Source organism: Alligator mississippiensis, chromosome 3, assembly GCF_030867095.1.
Source record: "Alligator mississippiensis isolate rAllMis1 chromosome 3, rAllMis1, whole genome shotgun sequence".
Taxonomy (NCBI): Eukaryota; Metazoa; Chordata; order Crocodylia; family Alligatoridae; genus Alligator; species Alligator mississippiensis.
In genome coordinates this window covers 257,322,716-257,336,555 of record NC_081826.1, presented here as the reverse complement: position 1 = coordinate 257,336,555, position 13,840 = coordinate 257,322,716, and the positions used below count along the sequence as shown (strand labels likewise).

General features: G+C 45.2%; 1 protein-coding gene and 1 long non-coding RNA gene across 3 annotated transcripts in view; one reads left to right on the top strand and one right to left on the bottom strand.

Annotated features, from left to right (window-relative positions):
- Nucleotides 1–114: 114 nt before the first annotated feature.
- The window catches only part of DMGDH (dimethylglycine dehydrogenase), an 88,454-nt gene continuing 74,728 nt past the window's right edge, over nt 115–13,840 (top strand). Inside the window, exons 1-3 of the mRNA XM_014594309.3 lie at nt 115–248; nt 3,670–3,844; nt 13,507–13,605. Coding sequence (XP_014449795.1) covers nt 157–248; nt 3,670–3,844; nt 13,507–13,605 — 366 coding nt within the window. The 5' untranslated portion in view covers nt 115–156. The remainder of the gene's footprint in view (nt 249–3,669; nt 3,845–13,506; nt 13,606–13,840) is intronic.
- LOC109281884 (uncharacterized) overlaps nt 8,380–13,840 on the bottom strand; it is a 30,861-nt gene continuing 25,400 nt past the window's right edge. For both annotated transcript variants that reach the window (XR_009461116.1, XR_002088665.2), the window contains exon 4: nt 8,380–13,431. This is a non-coding gene — a long non-coding RNA (uncharacterized LOC109281884). The remainder of the gene's footprint in view (nt 13,432–13,840) is intronic.

Below are 13,840 nucleotides of genomic sequence, written 5' to 3'. Positions count from 1 at the left end.
GCCGGGCCGGGGTGGGCCGGGGTAGGGCGGGGCGGCCGCCAGGCCCCAGGCCGGGCCCCTCGGGCCCGCCCCGCGCGGGGGCAGGCCGGGGCTGCAGGCGGGGAGGCGCTGGCCGGGGCAGGGGCTCCCAGACAGCGCTGCCCGGCCCCGTGCGCGATGCTGCGGGCAGCCCTGCGCCTGCTGCCGCCCGCCGCGCCCCGCCCGCGCTCGCTCTCGCTCTCGCTCAGCAGCGCCGGCCCCGACGGGGGGTGAGTGCCAGCGGTGCGGGGCTTGCGGGGGCTCAGCCTGGGGCCGGGCTAGAGCCGGGTCACGGCCGCTCCCCGCACCTGCTGAATGGGGCCCCCACGCGCCTGGATCGGGCTATGGCCTGGAGCCCACGGGCACTGCCCATCCGGCAGCTGGAGAAGACGGTGGAGCACCACCAGTGCTTCTCAACCAAGTGCCTTGGCCCCCGGGGGTGCCTCGAGATCCTGCCAAGGGTGCCCCCGGGTTCTGCGCAAATCTGGCGCTGGCAGGGGTGCAGCCACGGGGGGCCCCGGGTGCTGGAAACGGGGGCACGGGGGCCGAGGGGCATCACACAAGAATGCCTATTTTTCCCCAGTTAAAAATAAATTAGAAGCTGTGCTAACAGGCTGGGGGCCTAGGGCCGCAGTTCAAGAGGGAAGCAAACACCAGTGTCACTTCACTGGAATGAGTTACAGAATCTGCAGAGCTGCGGCATAGGAGCATCCTGGCCAGGAGCAACCCACAGAGCACTGAGTTGCAGAGCAAAGGCAGCTTTGATGGGAGGAACACCAAGACCATTAAAAAGAAGGGAGGACCGTTAATAATGGAATGAAGAGTTTAGAAGGGAACAGGTAGATGATAATGAGTCATGCAGTCAAGTGACTCCTGCAGCAGTGGCTGACTAGAGATGCCGCTGCCACTGGCAGGCCATTGATTTTAAACTTTGGGTGGAGCAGGAATCAAAGAGGGGTGCAAGTGCACTGGTGCGCCCACCCCAGATCTGCAACCATGATTCACAAGAAAAGCCCAGAGATTCAAGAAGGAATCCATGGTGTCTGGTACATTCTGCCATCTCAGTTCCTTGCAGCAGAAAAACTGCTCTTATGTCCCCTTTGTTGACCACAGTCATAAAAACAAATGAAAACAAAGACCTGGCATTTTTTGAGTCTATAAAGGTGGACAGCCATTGGTCTGGGTACACTGATCCTGCCTCCATGCTGGGCAATGAACTGCATGTCCTGGGGTCTCTTTCTGTCCTGCCTTGCTATTTTGGGTGTAGTGTCACAAGGCAGAAGATTTTTAGATGAAGGCAGGTAAAAAAGCTTCCATGTGGAAAGTCTTTGCTGTACATAGATCCAAAGTTTTCCATCAATGAGCAGAGCAAAAACACCATGTTTCTCAGTAGGGAAAGATGACCGGATGGTCTGGTCTTGGTCTCTTCTGTCCATAATTTCTGTTATGCTCTAAGGCAGTGATTCTCTACTAGGGTGTTGCAGCACCCTGGTGTTCCTTGAGATCCCTTCAAGGGTGTGTACAAACATGATTCATAAGATAAACCCAGAAGTTGTGAATAGGAATTCATAGTGTTAAAAGCATTCTGCCCTATTGTGGATTTTCTCAGTTCTTTGCAGCAGAAAAATTGCTCTATTATTTTTCTGTAGTCAAAAAATAAGCGAAAATGAAGAGCGGGAATTTTTTTTTGAGTGTAATGAGGGATGTCTCAATCCTAAAGTTGAAAACTACTGCTCTAAGTCAGAGCTACTCAACCCCCAGCCCACAGGCCAGATACAGCCCAGTGTACTAGATCATGTGTGCAGGGCATGGGGACCCCAGTTCCAGCGCACAGGGCTGCACAGAGCACTGTGAGGCCCTGGGCCCAATGCCAGCATGCAGGAACAGGCGGAGGCAGTTCAGGGCCCCAGAGTCCAATCCTAGCACATAGGGCATGGTGGAGGTGTCATGGCACCCTGGGGCCCAATCCTGGCCCTCAGGGTCTGATTCGGCCTGGTCCCTGTGCCACGTTTTTGGCCTATGAGGCCAAAAGGTTAAGCACCACTGCTCTGAGTGATGAAGTAAACCCACAGTTTATGAAAGCTTATGCTATCCATCTCTCATTTAGTTAATATGTACATGGCAAACTCTGACTACTGCTTTAACTGTATTGTCAACAAACAAGATAAATACACAGGAAAGGCACATCAATGGGCCCTGGTAATCTGTTTGAGAAAAGGTGTGCCAGCCAGGTTTGATTTCATCAAAGGGAATGTGAAAAAAATAAATTCTGCATTTGATTTACCTTTGTTTCACAAAGACAGCACAAATATCCAACAAACCTTTACTCAGCATCACAATCTTAACTCAGAAAATGTATAATCTCAAAAGTAGAATTCATGTATGCATGAGCAGGACTGGCTGAAGAGAATCTGTGGCCTCCTTTGAAGTCATTTGATGACTGAATAATCATTCTTCATCTCCCTCTCCTACTTACAGTTACATTGTTATTGCTTTATTTCTTATATATCCCAAACTTCCATAAATTAGGATAGGCTGACTGGGGTTTAGGAGGAAGAGATACAGGGCAGGCTCCTGGTATGTGCAGATTAGCTAGCTACAGTGAAGAGGGTTTGAAGGAGGAAGGGAAAGGAAGGCAAAATGAAAGAAAAGCACTTCAGTGGGCCCCAAAGATAAAAGTTGGTGGCCACAGCATGTGGGAAGGGGATAAGTGGCATGAAGACAAGCTGGGTTTAAAACTGGAGGAAAGTAGCAGTTAATAGCATAAACTGGCCAAGAGTGGCTGCCTTGGAGGAGAACGAGGGTAGCTACAAGGCATTGGAAGAAGCCTTACTTTAACATATATTAGCAAGGTCTCCTTAAATTTTTAATTTCAGCAGATTAGAATATATCAAAATAAACTTGAGTTTCATGACATTAATTTAAACCTTCTAAACCGGTGTTCATAGCACTTGTCGAAAATATATCTTGCCTTCAATATTTGCTTTTTAAAAAAAAACATATACACGGGGGTTTCAGAAAGTAACAGCAAACTGGCTGCCTGCGCTGTGGGAAACTATATAGCACCAGGGAACACCAATGACAGCGTTGTTGAATGCACCCACTGTTTACAACTGTGTAGAAAAGTGTACATTATCATTGCACACAAGCTGGTTTTATTTCAAAATTGCCATTACTATCTGAAACACTTTTGTATAAAACAGTGGTTCTAAAAAATACACTATTTATATATACAGTAGTGATTTTGAAAAGACAAATTTGGAAGCAGTCACTGCAGTGGTGAAGTCAACCTTTACTACCTGAGAAATAGGGTACTGACTTGAAGAGATACATTTGTCCAAGGTTTAATACTGGACAAGAGTTGCGAGTGGAAACAGTTTAATTTTTCTGGTTTTTACTATTGAATATGGATAAGAAGTTCTAAGGACAATTGCTTTAAAGGCAGATCTCTGAAGTTAATATTTTACATATTAAAATCAGGTGAGAATGTAAAAGACCATTTATTTTCATTTATTATTTGTATTATCTTGGAACCTCGGACTCCCAGCCACGAACCAGGACTCCAGGCTATAGGTTCCATAACAAACATAGTACAAAAAACAGAGAAAAGATCAAGTGTCCTGTTTGTGATGGTGTTTTTTTTCCCCTTAGAAAAGAAAAGCCATCTTCTTCCTTGGGAGAAAGATGGAAAGATACAGCAGAGACAGTGATCATCGGAGGTGGTTGTGTTGGTGTGAGTCTAGCCTACCATCTGGCCAAGGCTGGCATGAAAGATGTTGTTCTACTGGAGAAATCTGAACTCACTGCTGGATCTACCTGGCATGCAGTAAGAGCCATTTTGTAAATTTATAAGGTCTTGAATATGGAACCAGATTTCAAATGACTGTTCATATCTGACAATAGAGCAAAATTGTTGTTAGTCCTATCCCCAGGGCCTCTGAGAAAACTGTTTATTATTTAAATACAAAATAAGAGCTTGGCACTGGGTTCTGATCCTGTTTTTGGGATAGACTCATAGTGTGACCTTTGAAAAGTGACTTAAACTTCCTGTATTCCAGTTTCCCTATCTGTAAAGTGGAAACAAATATTGGTTAACCCTTTTGATATTCTTGATTGGATGGTGTTATCAAAGTGAAAATAATTGATTATTAACATTTATTATAGCAGTGTGATGGCACTAAAATAGTTTGGACTTGTTTAAACTCTAATTTTCATTTCTAGAGTGAATCTGTTATCAAATATTTACTGCAAACATTAGACATGCTAATATGAGAGTTGTAAGAGCTTATTTTTAAAAGTTGAACGCAAATATTTTTGCCTTTTCTTTCACAAAGAGCCTCCTATTCTAATATCAGCATCTCCCCAATGGCAGATGTCTGAGTTCTTGCATGTCACTTTCCAGGGGAGCAGAGTAGGGGTGCAGAGTGTGGGTATAGTCTAAGTGTCACTTATTTGATTTATACATTTTCATAGTTTCATAGTTGGTAGGGTTGGAAGGGACCTGAGCAGATCATCAAGTCTGACCCCCTGCCATGGCAGGAAAGAGTACTGGGGTTTAACGACCCCGGCAAGGTGTTCATCCAGCCTCCTCTTAAAGACCCCCAGGGTAGGAGCCAGCACCACTTCTCTTGGAAGTTGGTTCCAGATCCTAGCCGCCCTGACTGTGAAGTAGCGCCACCTGATATCTAGCCTAAATCTACCCTCTGCGAGCTTGTGACCGTTATTTCTTGTCACTCCTGGTAGTGCTCAGGGGAACAGGGACTCTCCCAATGCCTGCTGGTCCCCCCTGACTAGTTTGTAAACAGCCACTAGATCCCCCCTCAACCTTCTCTTGTGGAGGCTGAACAGGTTCAGGTCCTGTAGCCTCTCCTTGTAGGACCTGCCCTGCTGACTCCTGATCATGATGTGGCCCTCCTCTGGACCCTCTCAATGCTGTCCACATCCCTCCTGAACTGCGGCGCCCAGAACTGGACACAGTACTCCAACTGCGGCCTGACCAGTGTCGCATAGAGAGGGAGGATCACCTCTTGGACCTACTTGAGATGCATCTGTGGATGCACGACAAAGTACGGTTGGCCTTCCTGACCACGTCCCCACACTGTCGGCCCATGTTCATTTTGGCATCAATAATGACTCCAAGATCCTTTTCTGCCTCTGCACTGACGAGAAGGGAGTTCCCCAGCCTGTAGGTATGCTGCTGGTTCTTCCCCCCCAGGTGCAGCACCTTGCACTTGTCAGTGTTGAAACCCATCCTGTTCTCATCTGCCCACCCCTGTAACCTGTCTAGGTCAGACTGCAGCCAATTCCTCCCTTCTAGCCTGCCCACTTCTCCCCACATCTTAGTGTTGTCTGCAAATTTGAACAGAGTGCTTTTTACACCCCCATCCAAGTTGCTGATGAAGATGTTGAACAGCGCAGGCCTGAGGACTGAGCCCTGTGGAACCCCACTGCCCACATCCCTCCAGGTCAAATAGGACCCATCCACCACCACTCTCTGGGTGTGGCCCTCCAGCCAACTAGTGACCCATTTGACTGTGTAGTTGTTGATGCCATAGTCCCCTAGTTTTTTAATGAGAATGGGGTGAGAGACCGTGTCAAAGGCCTTCCTAAAGTCCAGAAAGACTAAGTCCACTGCTACCCCTGCGTCTAAGGATTTTGTGACCTGGTCATAGAAGGCCACCAGGTTGGTCTGACAGGACCTGCCTCTAAGGAACCCATGTTGGTTGCCCCTAAGCATAACCTCCCCTGCTGGCCCCTTGTGGACATGCGCCAGGATAATTCTCTCAAAAAGCTTACCCAGGATCGAGGTAAGACTGACTGGCCTATAGTTTCCTGGGTCCTCCTTCCTCCCTCTTTTGAAAATGGAAACCACACTGGCCCTTTTCCAGTCCTCTGGCACCATGCCAGAGCACCATGAGTGCTCGTAAAGCTGTGCCAGGGGTCCCGCAATGACCTCTGCTAATTCCCTCAGCACTCTGGGGTGGAGATTGTCAGGACCTGCTGGTTTTCACTTTGTTGATTTATACATTTGTTCTGTCCTGACGCAGAGGGATCCCAAAAGAGCATTTTAGCAGTGTCTACTGTAGGAATCTTAGCCTAGCACAAATTACTATATTCCAGAGATCATCACTACCTCAAGAACTGACTCTTAGCAGAGACCAGATAAATGGCACACAGCCCTGTGCTTCCACAGCTTCTTGTCAAGCAGCCAGTGCCTCAACATGGAACTTTGCCAAATAGAAACTCCCAATAGCACAACATATTATTTAAAGACTGGACATTTACTTTTACCTTAAGAAAAATAATTTGGAAAAATATATGTAGCACTGTTATCTGCTGACACCTGCCACACTGATATTAAGGGAATTAATTTCTTGGTACACAGAATCATGTGCGCTTCATGGCTAAATATTTTCTCTGCCAGCATCTGTAGAAGACACTGGATGAGATAAGGTAAAGTTTCATACACCATTAGATTTGCAACCTTAGATTTGCAGTCTCCTCTTATGGGCTAGGGACAGACATTCAAAAAGCCTGAGTTGATTCAATCTTTGCAACCTGGCTAGGCTAAACTGGTTTGTAACTGCAAAGACATGTGCTCTGAACTGAAGAAATGCAGGCACATGCTGGCAGTGGCTCAGGATAGATGCTGGGGGGAGCTAAAGCAGCCCTCCCTGCTCTTCCATAGTACTGAGCTGAGGGAAGGGTGTGGCCAGGCCCCCACAGGATGCTCTGATTAGGGAGGGGTTCCCCCTCTCTCCCTGCTCCTGACAAGTGCAGCAGGGAGTTGATAGCACAGTGTTTATCACACCTAACTCAGTGTTTATCAGCCCATCAAGAAAACAAAAGCCTCTCTCTATTAGTTCAAGCTCTTCTTAAACTATTTTTCCAAGGAAGGAATGGAGGGACATTACCAGCTACCTGTTGATTCGCTCCAAAAATCCCTAACCGGACACTGTCCTGTCTGCCTTTGTCCTGTCTCTCATAGCATAGACTGTAGGCAGCATGTGGTATGCTAGCTAATGCTGAGCCGTGTCTGTGTAAGGCAGAGGGGAGGGGGAAATCCCTGCTTAAGCAGGGAGTGGTGAGGGAGAGGGTGGGGAGCAGGAGGAAGCCAGGCAGACTGCTATACATGCAGTCTCTGCTGGAGCTGCAGCCAGGGAGCAGAGGGGAGGGGCCAGCTCTGGGGGGCTAGAGCAAATAGCAGAGCCTTGCCCAGAATTGCATAGCATCTAGGATCCCAGGTGGAGGATTCTGATTTAACATAAACCAGGAAGGGGTCTGGGACAGACATTGCATAAACTGATTTGACCCAAATCAGTTAAGTTTGATACTACTACATTCAACCAAGTTTATCCCAAACCAGTTTCAGCCATTTTCAAAATGGTCTGTGTGCACTGAACGTCTGTTCTGTTACAGGTTTAAACCAGCTTCTGATCACTTAAACCATTTCATGTGTAATGTCTGTCCCTAGCCACATGGACTAAGAGGAGGTTATGGAAGAAGCCTGTTGCTATGTACAGCAAGGGAAGGGAGCACAGAAAGCAATAGTCTGCTTTTTCTAGAGATATTTTTCTCTTCCCAAAAAAGAGAAGTAAGTGCACTAAAATTTCTTGTGCCACAGTTATGTTTTGAGGGGGTCTTTGAATGGACAGTAATAAAAAGTATTCATGAACATACCTGAAACTTAGTTGGCATTCCATTTTATTTGCTTTTCATAAAAGGTTTTGGCATAGTTATACACAGAGAGAGTAAATTTCATATTTTCAGTTAAGAATTGTTTAAATATAAAATCATAAAGAAATGAAATTCTTCTCAGGTAAAAATACAAGTATTTGACAAATGTCAAGTTATCGGATTAGGGAATAGAAACAATACTGTGCATTTCAGATATCTGATCACACAGCTCAAATACTGAATGAGGAATAATAAATATTCTAATATTCTCAGCATTCCCTACATGAGTGAGCTATAGACTGAAATACATTGACCAAAACATTGTCAGAGCAATTTTAGTAGCAAACAAATCTGTAAAAACATCGCTTATGAAGTGCTGATCAGTTGTACTTGCAGAAGCAGAACTTGGTGATTTTCCAACAGCCTTCATGAGCACATCCCATTGTGATATCGAGACAAAAGTGGTTGAAATCATGAATTAAATAGGTGCCTACTCATTACTGAAGCTGAGGATCAAAGGTGTCAAAGTTGTCACTCTCAGTTCTCTCTTAGGCTAAAAACAGATGATTTGTTTAATCCAGGGCTTCTTGTCCTGGCTTTTGACTCCCATCAAAACAGGCCTGGGACAATCACACAGTCTGAATGGCAATTGACTTGAATTAGCCTTGATTGTCCTGTGGCAAAGCATTCATGTGGAAGAGAGTTTGTGTCTGTAGGATCTCAGGATAAAGTCTTTGTCCTGGAATAAACTCGGTGTGTCTACTTGAGACTCTTTATTGCACAGTAGACTAATCTACTGTGCAGTAAGGTGGCACTGTCTACATGTCCACACATTTATTACACAGTAAATTAGTCTACTTGGCAGTTAGTTACTACCCATAAATACAGGTAGTAAACTAACTATGCAGTAGATGTTGTGCAGTACTGCCTGTGTAGACTCTGGCTGAGAGCAACTTTTCTCCCTGTCAGCCCCTACACTAGGGGACCACAGGGGACAGGGAACTCCCCTAGTCCTGGCTGGAAGCTGGGAGCTGAGCAACACTAGGATGGGGTAGCTCTCCGCCCTGGTCTTCCCCCCATCTTGGTACTGCTCAGCTCCCAGCTCCACACAGAAGCTGGGAGCTGAGTTGAGCAGTGACAGTTCCCAGCCAGGGCTGGCTGGGAACTGTCCCATTCTAGGCACACTCTCCTTGCAGCCTGGAACTGATTGGGACCTGCCCCAGAATGGGACAGTTTGTGGCCAGCCCCAGGCTGCACGGGGAAGCCTCACTGGGCACAGGGCTTGTCCCCATGTACACGGGGCAGGAGAGCTCTGCAGCAGCAGCTGTCTCCCAGCCCTGTGCACATCAGGACCCCTCCCAATGTGTATGGGGTCAGGAGACAGGTGCTGCTGCAGCCGGCAGAGCTCTCCTGGCCCTGTGTGCATGAGGACTGGCCCTGTGCTCCCTGCCAGCCCCCAGGCTGGCACCCAGGGGGAGCCTGGAGCTCTCTCTGCCTGCTGCAGGCGGCAGAGCAGGGCAGGAAAAGCCCTATACCAGGCTGCTCCCAATGGAGCAAATCTGCTCCCAAGAGGGAGCATGTGTAGACATGTTCCCAGGTAGGCTTACTGCATAGTATTTTTACTGTACAGTAATCCTACTTTGAATTATTAGCATATGTAGACATGCCCACTGGCAGTCTGTTTTTAGCCTTATGTAGTAACTCTAGATTCTAGATCATGTACCAGCAGTTTCTAGGCATCTGAAATCCTGAATGACACTCCATGCAACAGCAGTAAAAGCTTCAGGGCTGCATAGGGTGCAAATCTGTCATTATAGTATATCGCCTTTACTCATTAATTGAACAGGTTTTTTCTAAAGAAGCAGGTGTCATGTTTTATCCCTTTACATGATGCTTTTTTCTGTAAAATTCAGTTTACTATGCTGTTCAATTATTACAGAATTGTTGTAAAAATGTAGTCATATCTGCAAGATCTGTATATGCTGAAAGAAATGCCTGTATTCATAGAAATGTTGATGCATTGATAGGTACAGTACAATCGGAAGTGAACTAAGAAATTCAACATATAAAAAGGCTTTTAAAAATTACTGAAGAATCCTATAGAGATGGATTTGGACAACCTCAGTTTTTATTTTATGGAAATAATCACCACATCTAGAATCCTAAAATACTTATACTCCCAAATCGGACCCAGCAATATATCAGTATTGCAAAGATAAAGCAACCTCTTCTGAAAGTGATTTAATCCTAAAGCAGGTCATCAGGTTCTTGCTGCCATAAATAGCATTCTTGAAATCAGTAACATTTTATCTGCAGCCAAATGATACTCAGACATGTATTAAATTATTTTTTGTGTTTAAAAATGTCATAGCTATTCTTTCAATATAATCTTTTCAACTAAATGCCCATTAGCCTGTATTATTGTGTGGCACACACAAGAGCCACTAGCAACTGGTTTTAGAAAGTAAAACCATGATCAGGAAATGTTTGCAGAAATTAAAGAAGACAGTAAAAAAATCATGATATGATTCATGACAGCTTTTAGATACTTATGGACAGAGCTGGACTGTGAAAAATTTGCACCCAGTATAGCCACGCTTTGTAGAGCGTGCTTCCTCTGGGTGCCTCATCCCATAGGATGCATGCTCCTCCTCCCAGAAGAGCACATACACCCTCCATTCTTTTATTCACCCCAGTAGGAATAATTCACAGGGCACAAGGAACTGCCATATTTAGGTCTCTGATGCGTGTTATACTTAGCATGTGATTACCTGGCTATTCACATCTTAAGTAGAGACCTGGCTACATTTTCATGCAATTAACGGTGAGATAAAACCAGGAATAAGCAAAAAAGTTACTACACAATGTAAACACATGTAATAACTTTGTTGCTGGTTCCTATCATGCCTTTAATTGACTGTGTGACTGGTGCTCCCAGCCTCCCCTGTGCTCCAGAGGCTGGGAGCATTGGTCAGCCGTTTGGGGCTCCCAGCTGTGTACCCCTGCCTGGTGACTGAAAGCTCCAATCACTGATGAGGTTCCTAGCCATCAGAGCTCTCAGCTGCAGAGGCGTGCTATGTGCTGCCCAGGCTGGGAGTACTGTTACCTGATTGGAGTTCTCACCCGTGAAGACATACCATGTGCTCCCATGGCTGGGAGCCCCATCAGCAATTGGAGCTTTCAGCTGCAGGAGTGCATGGTGAGCTTTGGGGGTTGGAAGCTGTGATCAACTGATGGGGTCTTCCAGCCACAGGGGTGAAAATTGCCTGTGCAGGGGGACTGCCAGCAATATGGCGTGATGGGATCTGATGCTTGATCCCACAGTTGTCTCCTGACCTGCAGGTGTGGCAATTGTTGGGATTGTGCATTAGATCCCATCTTGCCTTGTTCTTGACTCTGGATACCTTTAAGAAATGCTTGGATGCTTGGATGCTTATCCTGCTGGAGTGATCTGACCCCAGCTGACTCCCTGCCCCTTGGGCAGGGGGCTGGACCCAATGATCTCGTGAGGTCCCTTCTAGCCCTAATGTCTATAAATCTATTAACATCTGTCCGTGGCTTTAGAAGCACTATATTTGTTAGCTCCTGGACTGGAAGAAATATACAGTAGTCATGGCACTGCCAGCAGGCTTATTCATAGATTGCAAGGCTGGAAGGGACCTTGGGGGATCATCAGGTCTAGCACCACTGCACCAGGCAGGAAAGACAACTGGGAGTCAGGTGACCCCAGCAAGGTGACTGTTCAGTCTCCTCTTGAAGATTTCCAGGGTAGGCGATTGCACCACATCTGGAGGGAGTTTATTCCACAGTCTGGACACCCTAGTTGTGAAGAAGTGTTTCCTAATGTAGAGCCTGAAATGGTCTTCCAGGAGTTTGTGGCCATTACTCCTGATTTTCCCCAAGGGTGCCCTGGTGAACAGTTTTTCACTGAGCCCTTGATGTAGTGGTAAGCTACTATCAAGTCCCTTATCAGCCTTCTCATTTCAGGCTGAAGAGTCCCAGGTCCCTCAGCCTTTCCCCTTATGGCTTGCCATGCAAGTCTCTGATCATATGGGTGGCCCTTCCGTGGACTCTCTTGAGTTTTAGTGTGTTCTTGTTGAAGTGTGGCACCCAGTACTGGATGCAGTACTCTAGCTATAGTCTCACCAATACTGAGTACAGCGATTAGCTCTGCTAAGAGACAGAAAACTGGCCTGTGTGCAGCACTGTAAAAACATGGTTACACTGCTTCCCATTCAGGAGCTAGCATGGTTGCTGGCATGATTGCACCTCTCATGCCCTGTGTATTCTATTAGCATCGTCTGCAGTACAGCCATGTTTAGGAATCCAAGTCTTGGATGGGATTTGGATAGGGATGATCCTGCCTGAGGCAGGGGGTTGGACTAGATGACCTCTGGAGGTCCCTTCCAGTCCTACTTCTCTATGACTTCATGACTCTTAGTAATAAAATAGCTTACAGCAACCACAGCTGCATTATATAATTCATGTGGATGATTCTAATAGCATAGATGTTTCCAACAAGTCTTTTCAGAGGTATCTCAAAGAGACTGTGCTGTTGTATAAGCTTTAAATACAGAAAAAATAGAATCCTTGCAGGTGAAAGTTGGGAAAACACCTTTGAAGTCACTGAATCCTCCCATCAATTGCGCATCCTGACATGTCACACAGTAGGTGTGGCATGCCTAATTTCATGATCCCAGGCTCTCCCTGGCACCAGCAAGTTAGTAAGCAGGTGCCTGGCATGCCTACAGCTGGGACACCAGTTTTCTGATCAGCACTCCCAGCTGCAGGAGCGCAGCAGCCACATGTTCAATTTACGGCACAATAAGAATCAGCTACAAATTATTCCATATATTCCCTGTTTTATTACTGTTAATTGCATGAACATGTGGCTGGGTTACTCCTTAAGACTTGATTAAGTAACTGGTTAATCATGTCCTAAGTGTAAAGTCTGCTAGGGGCCTTAGATACAGAAGTGACTCAAGTAACTTATGTTATTGATTTTACATTTGCATGTACTCAAAAGGAGACCAAATTCTTTCCAGAGGACTTAGATGAATAATTATACCATTTTAAACAGTGAGGAAGGGAGGTCTACTGTAGAGTACAGCAGATCTGCTATAACTGTTTTGACTGTGTCCTTTACTGAAGTTAGGGGAAGTTTAATGGAACCTCCCCTTAATGAAAGATAGTTAATTACTATGGTTTGGCTTCACTTACTTTGGGATAGTAGTAGACAGACAAAAAAGTTAAAACAAATCAATTGACATGCACTTAAGAACAGCAAGCTTTCCCCTGATGTATTGCTCTGAATCACCTCTGAAATGCCAAATTGTTTAACAGCAGCATTTAAGAAAGAAAGCAAAGAATACTTTCCCATGTACACTGTCAAGATGTATTACTTATTAACATTTGGCCAGGATACATTGGTGAATATCTCCATTCTTGTAAAGAATACCTGAGATCTTGAGACATCAGATGGTTGTGTCCTTAGTATTTTGTCTTCCAAAATATTTAGCTAGAAAAATGATCTAAAAAAATGAAACTGTAGGAGAGAACAGCTGTAATGAGGATACTGTGATTTGACAATAATGATGAGAACAGACAGGTGGAAAAACATCTGTCCATGGAAAGGGAATGTATGTAATCCAGGAAAGGGTTTTGTTTTCTTAAGTTGGCTATAACTATATGTTGCTTTTCTTTACATTGGAGGGGCAGTTCTGTTTCAAATGACAACTGGAAAAAAAAGAGAGAAAAGATTACATTTCTAAAAATGCCAAATTGTGTTATTGTTTTTGTTTATTTTTCAAGGCTGGTTTAACAACTTATTTTCATCCTGGAATAAATCTGAAGAAAATCCATCACTACAGCATCAAACTCTATGAAACACTGGAAGAAGAGACTGAGCAGGTAAACTCCTTAATATTCATACATCTATATTGAAAATATTTTTACAGATCAATATTAATTGTGCTAAGAATCATATGGAAACATTTGGAATGAAAAAGCTGTATATGTGTATCTACATGCATGCATGCCTCTATGGGTGTAACAGAGGTTCTCGTATCTTAAGGGGTTACTTTATCCAAAGTAATTCTGTTCTTTTTATATCTATGCTACATTCATATTCTAGCATTTAATCCCG